General features: G+C 35.0%; 1 protein-coding gene across 1 annotated transcript; it reads right to left on the reverse strand.

The window, feature by feature from the left end:
- Positions 1-5,616: 5,616 nt before the first annotated feature.
- On the reverse strand, positions 5,617-10,063 carry LOC142606335 (uncharacterized). The gene is made up of 4 exons (XM_075777702.1): positions 9,768-10,063; positions 9,518-9,653; positions 9,035-9,415; positions 5,617-5,769 (listed from the first exon to the last, which is right to left on the reverse strand). The coding sequence occupies exons 1-4, from the start codon at positions 10,061-10,063 to the stop codon at positions 5,617-5,619; spliced, it is 966 nt and encodes a 321-aa protein (XP_075633817.1).
- Between the last annotated feature and the right edge of the window lie 3,651 nt (positions 10,064-13,714).

The raw sequence follows: 13,714 nt of genomic DNA on the forward strand, positions 1-13,714 counted from the left end.
AATCAACCATTTGATGAAATTTTTTATGGAAAAACGTAAAAGTAATTAATTGTTTTGACATCTTTTTCAATTCTCCATAAAAACTTTCATAAAATGGATGATTAATGTTTAAGGGCATACATTAACCAGATCTTAGAAAAAATGTGCAGAATTTACATTATTTTGTTTAAAAATGACTCACATCAGTCTATGTATAATTGTATAAATTTATAAGTTTACTATAGTAACCGTGTAAATTTACACTAACACTATTTATTTTGTATTTAGTTATATATTCTTTTTTATGTATCTTGAGAATGAAGGAAAAGAGTGAAGAGAGGTTTTTGTGTGTAAAGAAAGAGAAATATTTTTTAAAAATCAAGAATTTTGATATTTTAATAAAATGTAATATAAAATAGATAATTTGATACATGTGTTTTAAAAAGTGAGAATGTTAAAAAAAAGAAGGATAAACTACATATTTAGTCCCTAACCTTTACACCATATTTCAATTTGGTCCTTAATCTTTTAATTGTGTCAATTTGGTCCATAACCTTTTAATGTTATATCAATTTAGTCATTGCCATTATATATTAGATGAAAATGACAAACGGCCAAAATAAAACTTTAGTTTATTGTCATCAACGGAAACTAATTTATTAATTTGACCATTCGACACGTCATCAATTTTCATCCAAAAGATAATTATAAGGACTAAATTGACACACTATTAAAATGCGAGGGACTAAATTGACACAACTGAAAGATTGGTGATCAAATTAAAATATAATGTATAGAATAGGGACTAAATAAATGGTCTACCCAAAAAAAAAACTTATGCTAAAATAGACCGAAACTTTTGCATGACGGGAATACTCTAAACAAGGACCACATTATTTATTATTATTATTAATTTTCATCCAGTGAATAACGAAGGACCACTTTCACATGGTAATGAACTCTCTCTGTTTAAATGTACACGTGGCATTATTTAGTCCATGCCTTGAGAGTTTTCTCTTACCATTTCATGATTTTGAAGAGGTAGAAGGTCGTGGTTCATATCTACCACTTGTGACCATGTATATGCAGAATTGACCCCACAACCACGCTTGTGAAGCTGGCTACCAACCCAGCCATATGTAAGACAAATTTCTTTTTTGGAGGGCTATGGCCTACATGTAGAAAAAAATGAGAAAAGAATGGCTGATAATAATAATAATAATAATAATTACACTTTCTTCTATTGAGGTTTAATAAGATTAACACTCCACCCTAAATCTGAAGGAAAAAAAAAACTCTCCTTCTGTTTTTATACTTAGTAAAGGAATATTCTAAATTTATATAAGATTGTCTTTTTTCTTTTTCTTTTTTAATACAAGATAGAATTTTTACTCTAATTTAATTTAAGTGTAAAAGTGTGTGAAGCTCTTTCTTGAAAACTTGAACCTCGGCCCTTATCCCTCACACCCCACAATCACTTATACTTGTGGAGTGACCACCGCACCAAGGGCGCACGGTGGTAATATAAGATTGTTTTTACCAAAATTTAACCATGATTAGTAAAAAATTTAACTTTAAATTTAGAATAATAATGCAAAGTTTATTAAGCACCAAAAGACCTGCAACGACAAATCTCTCCACCTATCTATTTTGGGTTATGGCTTGTTTAATTTATGTACAAATTGGACATAATCAAATCAACAAGTTCAATTATAAAAGAATTTCACAACTGTTAAGATAATATTACGTTGTGATACATGTATATTATTAAAAGTGATATTAGTGATAAACTTATATAAAAATGATGTTGCATCAATTACAATTTGTTACCTCTGAAAATTTATACTTTGCTAAAGGACACATGTCAATACCTAATCGAGTCTAGTTTGAAAAGAAACTGGCATAATTACTTGAACCCATCATTAAAATGGACTCAAGTCTATTTATGTCCCAAAAGAGAGGGCACTTGAAGATAGGCTCTAAGCACTATGTGCCAATGGTACAGATCAAAGTTAGTGTTGTTTGACGTTAGCTTAAAAAACCAGCTTATTTTATAGCTTATTTTTACTACTACTCATTGGCTCCATTACACTTTTTAATACTATTCATGGATTCTACTGTACTATTTCAACAAACTTTTATCTTTATCTACAGTACTTTTGGCAAAATAAGCGGATCCCACACAGATCCTTAGTAAACATTATTTTTTTTGTTTGGTAGCTGAATGTTAGTAAACACTAGCATGTAACTCCATGCAAATGCATAGATGCATTTAAAATTTAACAAAAATTTTATTATAAAAATATAAATAATTAGTCAAATTAATTTTTTTTAAAGTTGTAACACATGCATTCATGCATACATATAGATACATTTAAAATTAAATACAATTTTATCATAAAATATAGATAATTAATCAAAATATTTTTTTAAAGTAAACGTGATTAGTCACATATTAAAATTCTTACATAAATTTAATACTACTTATAATAATTTTTTTTTTCTAATTTTTAATAAGATAGAACATCTGGTGATTTTTTGCTATGTGGTGATTTTTATTTTATTTATTTCTTGAGAAACATGTGGTGATTTTTATTGAGTATATGTAATTTTAAAAAAAAATTATAGTTCATTAATATTAGATTCTTAGTATTTTGTACCCATTAACTCACTTGACACAAAGATTAAAAAATTTAAGTAGACACATGGCACAAGCTTAAGTGGATAATTATGGTGTAATTCCCACATAAATTTAGACACATGGCGCAAAATTGGATTATAATTTCAAATTTTAATTCTATTTTCTCTAAATTTTACCTATTAATATATATATATATACACACACACACACACATATTAGCTTGTAACCCCATGTATATGCATGGATATACGTAAAGATATATAATAAGATGCATAATATAATTCCTATATATATAATTTAAATACTATTGATAGTCATTTTTATATTTTGTTAACTGTTTAAAATTTTTTTAAGGATATTATTAGGTATAAAATGTAAATTGTCCATGTTTTTTTTTTAAATTATTGTGAAGCACTTTTTTTTTTTTACGATTCATTTATTCTAGACTCTTTAGTTTTTGTACTTAATAACTCACTTGGATGAATATTTATGATGTGATCCCACATTTGATTCTAAAATTGAGAAATAAAACTCTTTAAGAATAAATAATTTAGGACACATGGAGCAAAATTGTAACTCTAATTTAAAATTCTAATTTGAGTTTCTCTCAGCTTCACCTATTATTATATACTAGCTTGTAACCCCATGCATATGCACGGATACACTTAAAGATATACAATAAGATGCATAATATAATTCCTATACATATAATTTAAATACTATTGATAGTCATTTTTATATTTTGTTAACTCTTTAAAAAAATTGCAAGGATATTATTAGGTATAAAATGTAAATTGTCCATTTTATTATTATTATTGTGAAGCACTTTTTTTTTTTTTTTACAATTTATTTGTTCTAGACTCTTTGGTTTTTGTACTTAATAATTCACTTGGATAAATATTTATGATGTGGTCTCACATTTGATTCTAAAATTAAGAAATAAAATTATTTAAAAATAAATAATTTAGAACACATAGCGCAAAATTGGAACTCTAACATAGAATTTTAATTTGAGTTTTTCTCAGTTTCACCTATTATTATTATTATTATTATTATTATTATTATTACTATTATTATTATTATTATATATATTGTAAGTGCACAATTGCACCTGACCCCAAGAACAGTTATGGGCTCAGGCCCAATGAGCCTTAAACAATATGAATTTGTAGAGTGTGGGCTTGAAACCCAGGTTAGAAGTGTGTGAGGATTAAATGACAAACTAAAGATTGCAAGTACTTGAAAACAACAAGGAATATTGTAACTCAGCTTCCTCGGATGTAAGCCTAGAGTTGTTCTTATATTATATCTTTCTCTTTGTTTCTCTTTCTTTTTAGGTTACAAAAAGTCCGTCCCCTTTTCTCTTCCAGGTTCCTCCTTAAATACTCATCTTTTTAATACTTTGTACACGTGTTGCCCCAACTCCCCCTTAGCCTAGATATTTCTTTTTTTAGTGCCTTTGAATAGTAACCAGAAGTTTCCCTTCCACTGTTTAAGTGTCACTTCCCCATTAATGCGGCCAGGGTGGTAGGTGCAGGGTCTTTAATGCGGAGGCAGCAACCTTTATCTTTGACATTTTTCCAACATCGGTGCTTCTAGGACATTCAAGGGTTCACCCCCTTTAACCATTGGTTTTGTCCGTGTCCTTCCCTAACCTTTACCATGAAGTCCCGGGTTATTCGGTGTCAGTCCGAAGGGAAAAATCATCCTCGGCTGGATCCTCGGACCCTCGGCGTATGGGCCGACCCGTAGTACTAAGAAGTCCTAAACCCAAGAGCAAGTCGGCCTTCCTTAGCATGACCCAACGGCCCATATTCCCATCAAGGTCTTTTTACTCCCCACATATATATATAGATATAGATGACTTATAAATTTTAATTTTTTTTAGTTATATGATTATGTTTTTTATGGTTTATTATATTGGATTCCTTGTTTTCTACACTAAATTAACTCATTTGGCACAAAAATTTAAAAATTTAAATTAGATGGGACACGTGGCACAAAATTAAACTCTAATTGAAATTCAATTTTTACTCTAAATTAACTCACTTGGCACAAAATTCTAAAATTTAGATTAGATGAGACACATGACGCAAAATTAGACTCTAATTGAATTCCAAATTGAAATTTAATTGAATTTTCTCTCTGTTTTACTTATTATTATATATATATAGATGGGACACATAGAGCAAAATTAAACTCTAATTGAAATTCAATTTTTACACTAAATTAACTCTCTTGGCACAAAATTATAAAATTTAGATTAGATGAGACACATGGCGCAAAATTAGACTCTAATTGAATTCCAATTTGAAATTTAATTAGATTTTCTCTCTGCTTTACCTATTATTATTATTATTATTATTATTATTATTATTATTATTATTATTATATAGATTTCTTTTATTTATTTATTTATTTATTTATTTATTTATTTTCTTTATGAAAGTAATTAGTAAACACAAAACTATGGTAAATATTCCTTAATCCTGAGCAGAACATGTTCCTATCTCCATTTTGTAAATATTTTCCTTTCTTTAATGTAGTCCTGGGAATACCTTATATACTAATTCACATAACTTTTCAATATAAAAAAAACAAGTGATTCAACTTTTTTTTTCATACTTCCTAGTTCCTATGTTTCAAATTGTTAGTCTTCTATTTCCTTTTGGGATGACCTAAATGAAAATCTTTTTTTTTTTTAATGTGAAAACAATGACTTTTATTCATCGACGACAAAAATAGTACATCATGGGACACCAGTTTCTCAATACAACTTGGTGTATCTTCTACCCAAGCATGCAAAATAGAGGAGCCTTTAGCACACTGTGCTAAGGTGTGAGCTACTTTATTTCCAGAGCAAGGTACATAGTTGAATTGGACAGAGCGAAACTTGTAGAGATGGGACAAGGAACCTGCTATGTTGTTAGCTATGTGTGAGGGTGGGTTTGTGTTGCATTCACTATTATTAGAGTGTCACTCTAAAAAATGCAGTATCAAATCCCCATATCCCATGCAAAGGTAATTGCTTCCTCCATCACCTTAGCTTCCACCTCAAGAGACCCCAGAGGAGCCTGCAACTTCTTACTTAGGGCCGCCACAACTTCACCATGATGGTCCCGGATAACTATCTCGACTCCTGACTCATTCTGTTGTTCAAAAACGACACCATTCATATTCACTTTATACTAAGGAGGTTTTGGGAGTTGCCAAGCCGCTTCCATTGGTTCACGATAAGGTTGAATGGCATGGTTAGCCAGTAAGTAATCCTCCAAATAGTTCTTTGTCCACCGAGCAAGGACAGAGGCCGGCTTCCTACTCTTCCCATGTCGCACCTCGTTTCGATTTGTCCAAATACCCCACGCCGTCGTGACCATCAACTCGATATTCTCTTCAAACCAGTGTTTTACGTTTCAGGCATACCACAAAAAGGTCTAGGAATTCTAGGCAGTTGTCCATGATTTTATCTTTAGCAAACCCCACCTCTTCCCACACCTCCTTAGCACGGTAACAGTGCCATAGTAAATGACCTGATGTTTCCTCAAAGTTTCCACACACCTCACAAATGTTATCTTGTGCTATCTGACGACGGAATAGGTTCGCTTTCGCAGGCAGAATGTTCCTGCCTGCACGCCACGTGAAATTTTGAATTTTGTTTGGAACTCGAAGGCGTCATATAAACCTCCAGAACTCCTTCATACACATAGCATTAGAGCATTCCTTAGATATGTGGTTATTCCTGTCCTACAATGCAAGCCTATAGGCTGATTTCACTGTGAACTTCCCCGATGGAGTAAGGGCCCAGATAAGCCAGTCTTCAGGCAAAGTAGGGTTGAGTGCAATGGATAGGGTAGACTCAACATTCGTAGGCATGAAGGTGCATTTAAGGGCATCCAAATCTCACTCCCCTCTCTAATGGTCAATTAGCATTAACACTAGCAAGTCAGAGCCAATGTTTAGGGTTGGTGTGATTACTCGATAGGTAGAAGATGAAGGAAGCCACCAGTCACCCCAAATTCGAACTTTGGCCCCATTTCCTGTCCTCCAAGGGCAGCTCCTTTGAATTATCTGTTGCGCAAAGTGATAGACTAAAAACGTATTGACCCCTTATGATAAATTAATTTATTAATTAGCTAAGTTAATTAATTAATCCAATTAACATGCAAAATACGTAGTAGCACAAACAAATCACCAAATAACTAAATGCAGCGGAAATTAAATTTGACACGGGTGATTTATTTACGAATGGGGAAAACCACCGAGGCAAAACCCCACAAAGTGATTTTAAGGTCACCACTCCCAAGAATCCACTATTATCAAAACAAGCGGTTACAAGTAAAGGAATCTCAGTACCTTCTACCAACCTACAGTTGAACCCTTACCCCAATACCTAATTGGACTTGTTCTGTAGTGACAATCTCTCCTTTTAATGCATGACTCTCAGTACGTGACTAACCAATTGCGTGGATCCCAGTACGCGGCTTATTCCTTTGCACAAATCCCAGTACGTGACTAACTCCACAACAACCCTTTGATTGTTGTAGTTGATTTGCAGCAACTTCATATAGAAACACCAATAAGATCTTCAATGTTAATGCAAGAGACTTTGCTTGGTTACAAAACCCAAAGGCGTACAAGAAATGCAGCAAGAACTCTTTCTTCTATAGGAGGAGGCTAGGATTTCAAAAAGAAAACCTTATGAAGCTCTCTAGGGTTAGGTTTTTCTTTTTTCACTTCCTTTAAATAGGAGCTTAATGGGCTCTCCTATTCCAAATAGATTTACACAAACCTTGGGTTTTCCTAGTCCAATAAGAATGATACAAACCCATAATAGCCTTTTAGAATAAAAACGTTGCTAGCTACAGACTGAATCTTGTAAGCTCGATAGATCGAGACATCTGTCGAGCTTTAATGAATCTCAACAGATCGAGCTTCTGTCAAAGAGGTGTCGAGACTCATAGATTTGCACTTTTCTTAAGCAGTTCTTGAGTAATCTTCATGTCTTCAATTTAACCACTTGTAATGATAATCTTGAACCTACTTAGATATACTCAAATACAAGTAAAGTGCGTTTTGTCAAATGATATGCTAATTACATAAAAATATGTCCCTAACACAGAGAATATGCTTCTCCAAGCATATGTGGCTTAGTGCCCAAGGTGGCAGAGAGGAAATCGCCTTCAGGAAAGTATTTAGCTCGAAATACACGATAAAAGAGGGAATTAGTGCAGGTTTGAAGCCGCCACCCTTGCTTAGATAATAATGCTAAGTTAAACACCTTCAGGTCCCTAAAGGCCCATCTCGCCACTTTCCTTAGGTGTGTACATTTTCTCCCAACTTAGCCAAACCATTTTGTCCACGCCATTGTTCTGCCCCTACCAAAATTTACGAACCATCTTGGCTAGCTCATCACGTAAGGAATCTGGTAGCTTAAAGCAACTCATTGTGTAAGAGGGAATTGTCTGGCCTACTGATTTGATGAGGATTTGCTTCCCCGCATTCGACAAAAGCTTTTTCTTCCATCCCGAGAGTTTCTTCCCTAGCTTGTCCTTGAGATCATGGAAAGTATTCTTTTTGTTGAGATCATGGAAAGTATTCTTTTTGGATCTTCCTACTAGAGAAGGTAGGCCCAAATATTTTCCATGTTGGCGAATGACTTGGGCCCCAAATCTAGTTTTGATCTCTTCTTGTATTGCACGTGGGGTGTTCTTGCTAAAGAAAAAAGTAGTCTTGCCCTTATTAAGCTACTGGCCAGAAGCTGATTCATAAAGGGTGAAAATGCGTTGTAACTCATTACATTCCTCCAAGGATGCTCGACAAAACACCAAGCTATCATCAACAAAGAAAATATGGGAGATTTTTGGGGCTTTTCGGCACACTGCAATTCCATGGATGGCTTGTCTTTCCGCTGCATGGCGAAGAAGAGCGAAAAGACCTTCTGCACAAAAAAGAAATAAATAAGGTGATAATGGGTCCCCTTGGCGGAGGCCCCTAGAGGGCACAATTCTGCCTCGGGTTTGCCCATTGATACAAACAGAATATGTGATTGTTTTTATACATCTCATAATCACCTCAATAATTTTCTAGTGGACACCCATTTTCCTCATAATATTCTCCAAGCAAGTCCATTCTACCCTATCATAAACTTTGCTCATATTTAGTTTTAGAGCCATCTCACCCACTTTACCGGACTTCTTTTGGCTAATGTGATGCATGGTTTCAAAAGCAACTAAGTCATTATCAGTTATGAAGTGCCCCTTGGTAAAAGCACTTTGATTCTCACTAACAATAATAGAAAGCACACTCTTTAGTCTATTGGCCACTGCTTTAGAAGCTATTTTGTAGGCCACATTACATAAGTTGATAGGTCTGTATTAAGTGATTTTCCTAGGATATTTTCCTAGGATATTGAACTTTAGGAATAAGGACAATATGGGTGCCATTAAAATTAGGAAGAACAATACCATGATTAAGGAAATCAAATGCAGCTTGAGTGACACAATTGCTGGTGAGGGACCAAAACCTTTGATAAAAGAGAGGGGGAAAACCATCAGGTCCTGGTGCAGTATGTGGGTGCATTTGCTTTATAGCTTGGGTGATCTCTGAGGCTTGGAAGTCTCTAGCTAAGAGCTGGTTCATTGCATCTGTGACCGAAGGGGTGACTACACTTAGGAGCTTTGTCATCTCTCCTCGCTGAGAGAAGGTGAATAGTGAGGAGAAATACTTCATAGCTGCATGTTCAATATTATCCAGCCCCTCCTGCCATTGTCCATTGTCATCCTCCAATCCCTGAATCTAGTTCCATTGTTTCTTGTTTGAAGCTTTGGTGTGGAAAAAGCTTGTATTTCTATCTCCTTCCTTCAGATATTTGTTCCAAGAACTTTTTTTCCACATTACCTCTTCCATGTCTAGCCAAGAATTTAGTGCCTGCCTGACCTGCTGAATATTATCCATTTTGTGTTCAGGGGATGCTTCTAATATCTGAAGTTTATTCTGAAGTGTCTTGATTTGGTGGCCAACATGAACGAACTCCCTTTTTTTCCACTAGGTGAGGTGAGCACTACATGAAGAAATACAATTTTGTAGTGGGTGCCCCGTGGGAACGCATAAGCCATGCTCCCATGCATCACTAACTAAATCCGCGCACCGAGGGTCACGAAGCCACGTAGCTTCACACTTGAATAGTTTCGCACTGGTGGTCCTTTGTTTCCCACTCTGATCCCACCGGAGAGCAAACATGCAATGATCCGAAGCAGTGGTTGACAAATGGTGCAACTTCGCGTTTGTGAAACGTGAATACCACTCTGGAATAGCTAGAGCTTTGTCAAGCCTTACCCACCAACTGTCACCATTCGCAAAAACCTTGTTCCAAGTAAACCGTGGTCCCACATAACCCAAGTCCCAGATGCAGCATCTGTTCATCGAATCTCTGAACCTTTCCATTTGTTTAGGTGCCCTCAGATTACAACCAAGCTTCTCGGCATCACTGAGTATTTTGTTATAGTCCCCTATACACAGCCAAGGCAGAGAGTTAGAGCTCCCCAACCTTTCAAGAATCCGCTAAGTCTCCTCCCTTTTACTAGTCTCCGGTTGCCCATAAAACCCTATGAATCTCCACCTCCATAAGCTATCAGTCCCACCGACCTCAGCATCTATGTGCCACGAGCCAAATGTTTGAACATCGACCATAATGTCTTTCTTCCACAGTAAGGCCAATCCTCCTTTACTTACATTGTTGGCCACTACCAAACCTTCCGTGAATCCAAGCGCTTAATTCTTCCTTGTCATATCTTCCTTGGACAACTTAGATTCCATAAGGAAAACTAAGTTGGGATCTTTAAAGGCTATCACCTCCTAGAGTGCTCGAACTGTTTGGAGGTTCCCAAGCCCCTAACAGTTCCAACTTAAGGCACTCATTGATCTCGGCGGTGTTGCCGTGCAGCCACCGCCGTTCCATTGAACTCCATAGCCATCAACCTGTTCACTTCAGCCACCTCTTTCTCGGTTTTCTTCTTTTTTAACGTGGTGTCCAATTTAGTCTATTCTTGGTCTTGGGCTCCTCTTTTACTCCCAGCATGGGTCTCCTCAGAAATTGGGTTAGCATGCTTCGGCCCCGTGGTGATCCTTTTCCAAGTTCTAGTATTTGGGTTGTTGCTCATAGGCCCATTACACAAAAGGGCCTTATCCCTTGATCCAACTTCTCCTCCATAATGGTTTTGACACTATTCATGTCAGTTTGCTCCATGTCAGCAAGGTCAACAGTCCTGCAAGCATTAGCATTGTTAAGAGTATTAGTCATCACAAAGATATTAGGACTATGATCTAGAGTAATATCAATCTCCTTAATATGAGCCAAGAATTTCTCATTATCACTGAGAATCTCTGTAAAATTTGTCGTATCCCCAGATTTCGTAGAATCCTGAAAATCCTCTCTTTCCATTCTCGTGCTTCCCTCCGCCTGAGTTGCCGTTGGCAGACCATCGTCCTCCGTCGTCTGAGTGGTATGTGGAGTGGGTGATCCTCTATTTTCTCGAGGACTGCCCATTCTCTGTGATTCCTGACCTTCCACCGAGATTACCTTCCTCCTTGACATGCTAATTTGGGGGTGCTCGCATCCAATCCCCAAAAGGTTGGTTCTGTACGTTGAGTGTGCCCTTACTACAGATCCAAACATCACAGTCTTTTGCATCATGCGTTAGCCTCCCACACTAGTAGCAAAATATAGGGAGACGTTCATACCGAAACGATACCCAACCTTCGCTAGCAGGGCCAAACCGCACACGTCTACCTCGCCTTAGGGGCTTCATGATATCTATTTCAACTCGCACCCTCATAAACTCCCCTCCATCTATTTTCGTCTTCATTGCTACAGTGGATTACACACCCTAGGGTTTGACATATCCCTTCCACCGCTCCTAACATCATTCGTCGCGCCAAAAGATCATGGATTTTGATCTAAAAGACTGCCGTATCGAACTGAATCTCTTTGAGGGATTGATCAGTTTCATACCGACATAGTGTAGTTAGGTATTTATTGAAGCTCCATGGTGCACCTAGAAGTATTCATTCTGCATCTAACTCATCCTCGAAGGTAAATAGGATAAGGTGCTTCCTTAGGTCTTTGATACGGAGCTCGTGTTTCGTCTTCCACAGTGGTCGAAGAGTTCGAGCCACAACTTCTATACTAAGGGCTCGCTTCGTAAAGAATTTTGCCGCTAACATGCTTCCTGGTTTAAGGTCTTGGTTCTCAAAAGTCAAAGGTGTCTCCCTCTTGTTTTGAGAGAGACAAACGATTCCATTCTCTAGTTAAGGAATCCATGGTTCTCATTGTTTCCCTGACCCCACGAAGAGAGTACCTACAAGCCCTATACGTAACGTTGTTACATAAGGGAACTATGTCCTACACTATGTGAGGAACAAAATTCTACTGACAGGGAGTCTAGCGTCGCCAGGACTCTAGGTCATAGAAACTCCTTTGATGAAATTCTTCTTTGAAAGGTTAATAAAGAAATTTCCTAACATATCATTTACTTTTATTTTAAGTTAATACCCATCTTTTTCACTTAAAGTATAAATTAATGACAATGTATTAAATAATGTTTAATTAAAAAAATTAATTAATTATTTAAAAACAAGCATGTTTATGAGACTGAGAGGGAATAATTTTTTTTACAATTATTAACATGATCTCTTATGATTGATGCATAATTATATATATATATATATATATTAAAATCAAAATTGATAGAAAATTTACTTAGATTCCAAATTAGATTTTAATTTAAGGCTAATTTTGTGACATGAGTCTACTTAAGTTTTTTAATTTTTGTGTCAAGTGAATTAATGAGTGCAAAGTACTAAGAGCTCAATAGTAATGAAATATAAAAAAAAATCCAATCATATATCTACTCAACAAAAATCATCACACATTAAATCTTATTTAAAATTAGAATAAAAATGATCATAAATAGTATATAACTTAGACAAGAATTTTAATATACATCTAATTACAGTTATTTTTTTTTTCTAATAATTCGATTAATTATGTATATTTTTATGATAAAAATGAATTTATTTTTAAATTATATGAGTTACAAGCTAACTAAAGTGATGACAATATGAAAGTAATATTGCGTGTGCCAATCACAAAAAGTCAAATATATAGTGGTAAAAAAAAATTGTTTCGATGCACTACTCGCATAAATAACTACTAGCCTCATCACAGGTACTTCGCGCGTGCGATGAAACTTTTTTTTAGTGGTCTTATTTTGTAAAAAAAAAAAAACTATATTTAATTATTTTATGTTTATATATATGGTTTTTATTTTAAAAATCTAATTTATAAGTGAATAAATCAATTTAAAAATTAATAGGAGAGTAGTCCTATTTTTTAGGCAATATTTTAGTGGGAGTTGGAGTTGCATTTTTACCGGATTGTCCTTTAGTTTTGTCTCTACTTAAACATAAGACTATAGGGGCATCTTTGAACTGAAAGAAATGAGTTTTTACCTTATTGTCCTTTAGTTTTGTCTCTACTTAAACATAGGACTGTAGGGGCATTTTTGAACTAAAAAAATAGGAATCCAAACAGGGGAAGCCCCTTAAATAGTAGTATAGAAGCAAAACTTGTGTAGCTCTGTATTAGATTCAACCTCATAATTATATAATAGTATATAATATTATATATAAAAATATACAATATTATATTTTTAAGGAAAAATTAAATAAACCATATACTAAAAAAAAAAAAGAAGCAACCAAGGTCATTACAAGCAAATTGAATTTAATAGGAAAACTAAGTACAACACTTGACATAGAGATTTACTTTAACCCAAAACTAGTAAAGAATGTTTAAGAAAAAGATGTTTGAACCGCAGAGACCAGAACCGTAAAAGATTGCGACCAACTTCCAACTGAAAACTACCTACCACCCCCTTAACCTTCTCTCTCTGCCAGTCCTTATTCAATATTCATGCCTCTCTCTCTCTCTCTCTCTCTCTCTTTCTCTCTCAATCACAAACAAGAAAATTCAAAATTGAATATCTAAAAGAAGAAACCCCACAATGCTAAAATAACTAAAAGAAGAAAAACCCA

The sequence above is a fragment of the Castanea sativa genome, chromosome 8, assembly GCF_040712315.1.
Source record: "Castanea sativa cultivar Marrone di Chiusa Pesio chromosome 8, ASM4071231v1".
Taxonomy (NCBI): Eukaryota; Viridiplantae; Streptophyta; class Magnoliopsida; order Fagales; family Fagaceae; genus Castanea; species Castanea sativa.

Bases quoted from the DNA above. Each gene is read 5' to 3' on its own strand.
- LOC142606335 (XM_075777702.1), bottom strand. From the start codon at position 10,063: ATGGAAAGGTTCAGAGATTCGATGAACAGATGCTGCATCTGGGACTTG. The intron at 9,654-9,767 runs GTGCGCGGATTT...GTGGAAAAAAAG, and splicing joins ACGTGGCTTCGTGACCCTCG to GGAGTTCGTTCATGTTGGCC. The intron at 5,770-9,034 runs GTTCAATATCCT...TTTGAACAACAG, and splicing joins ATATTGTCCTTATTCCTAAA to AATGAGTCAGGAGTCGAGAT.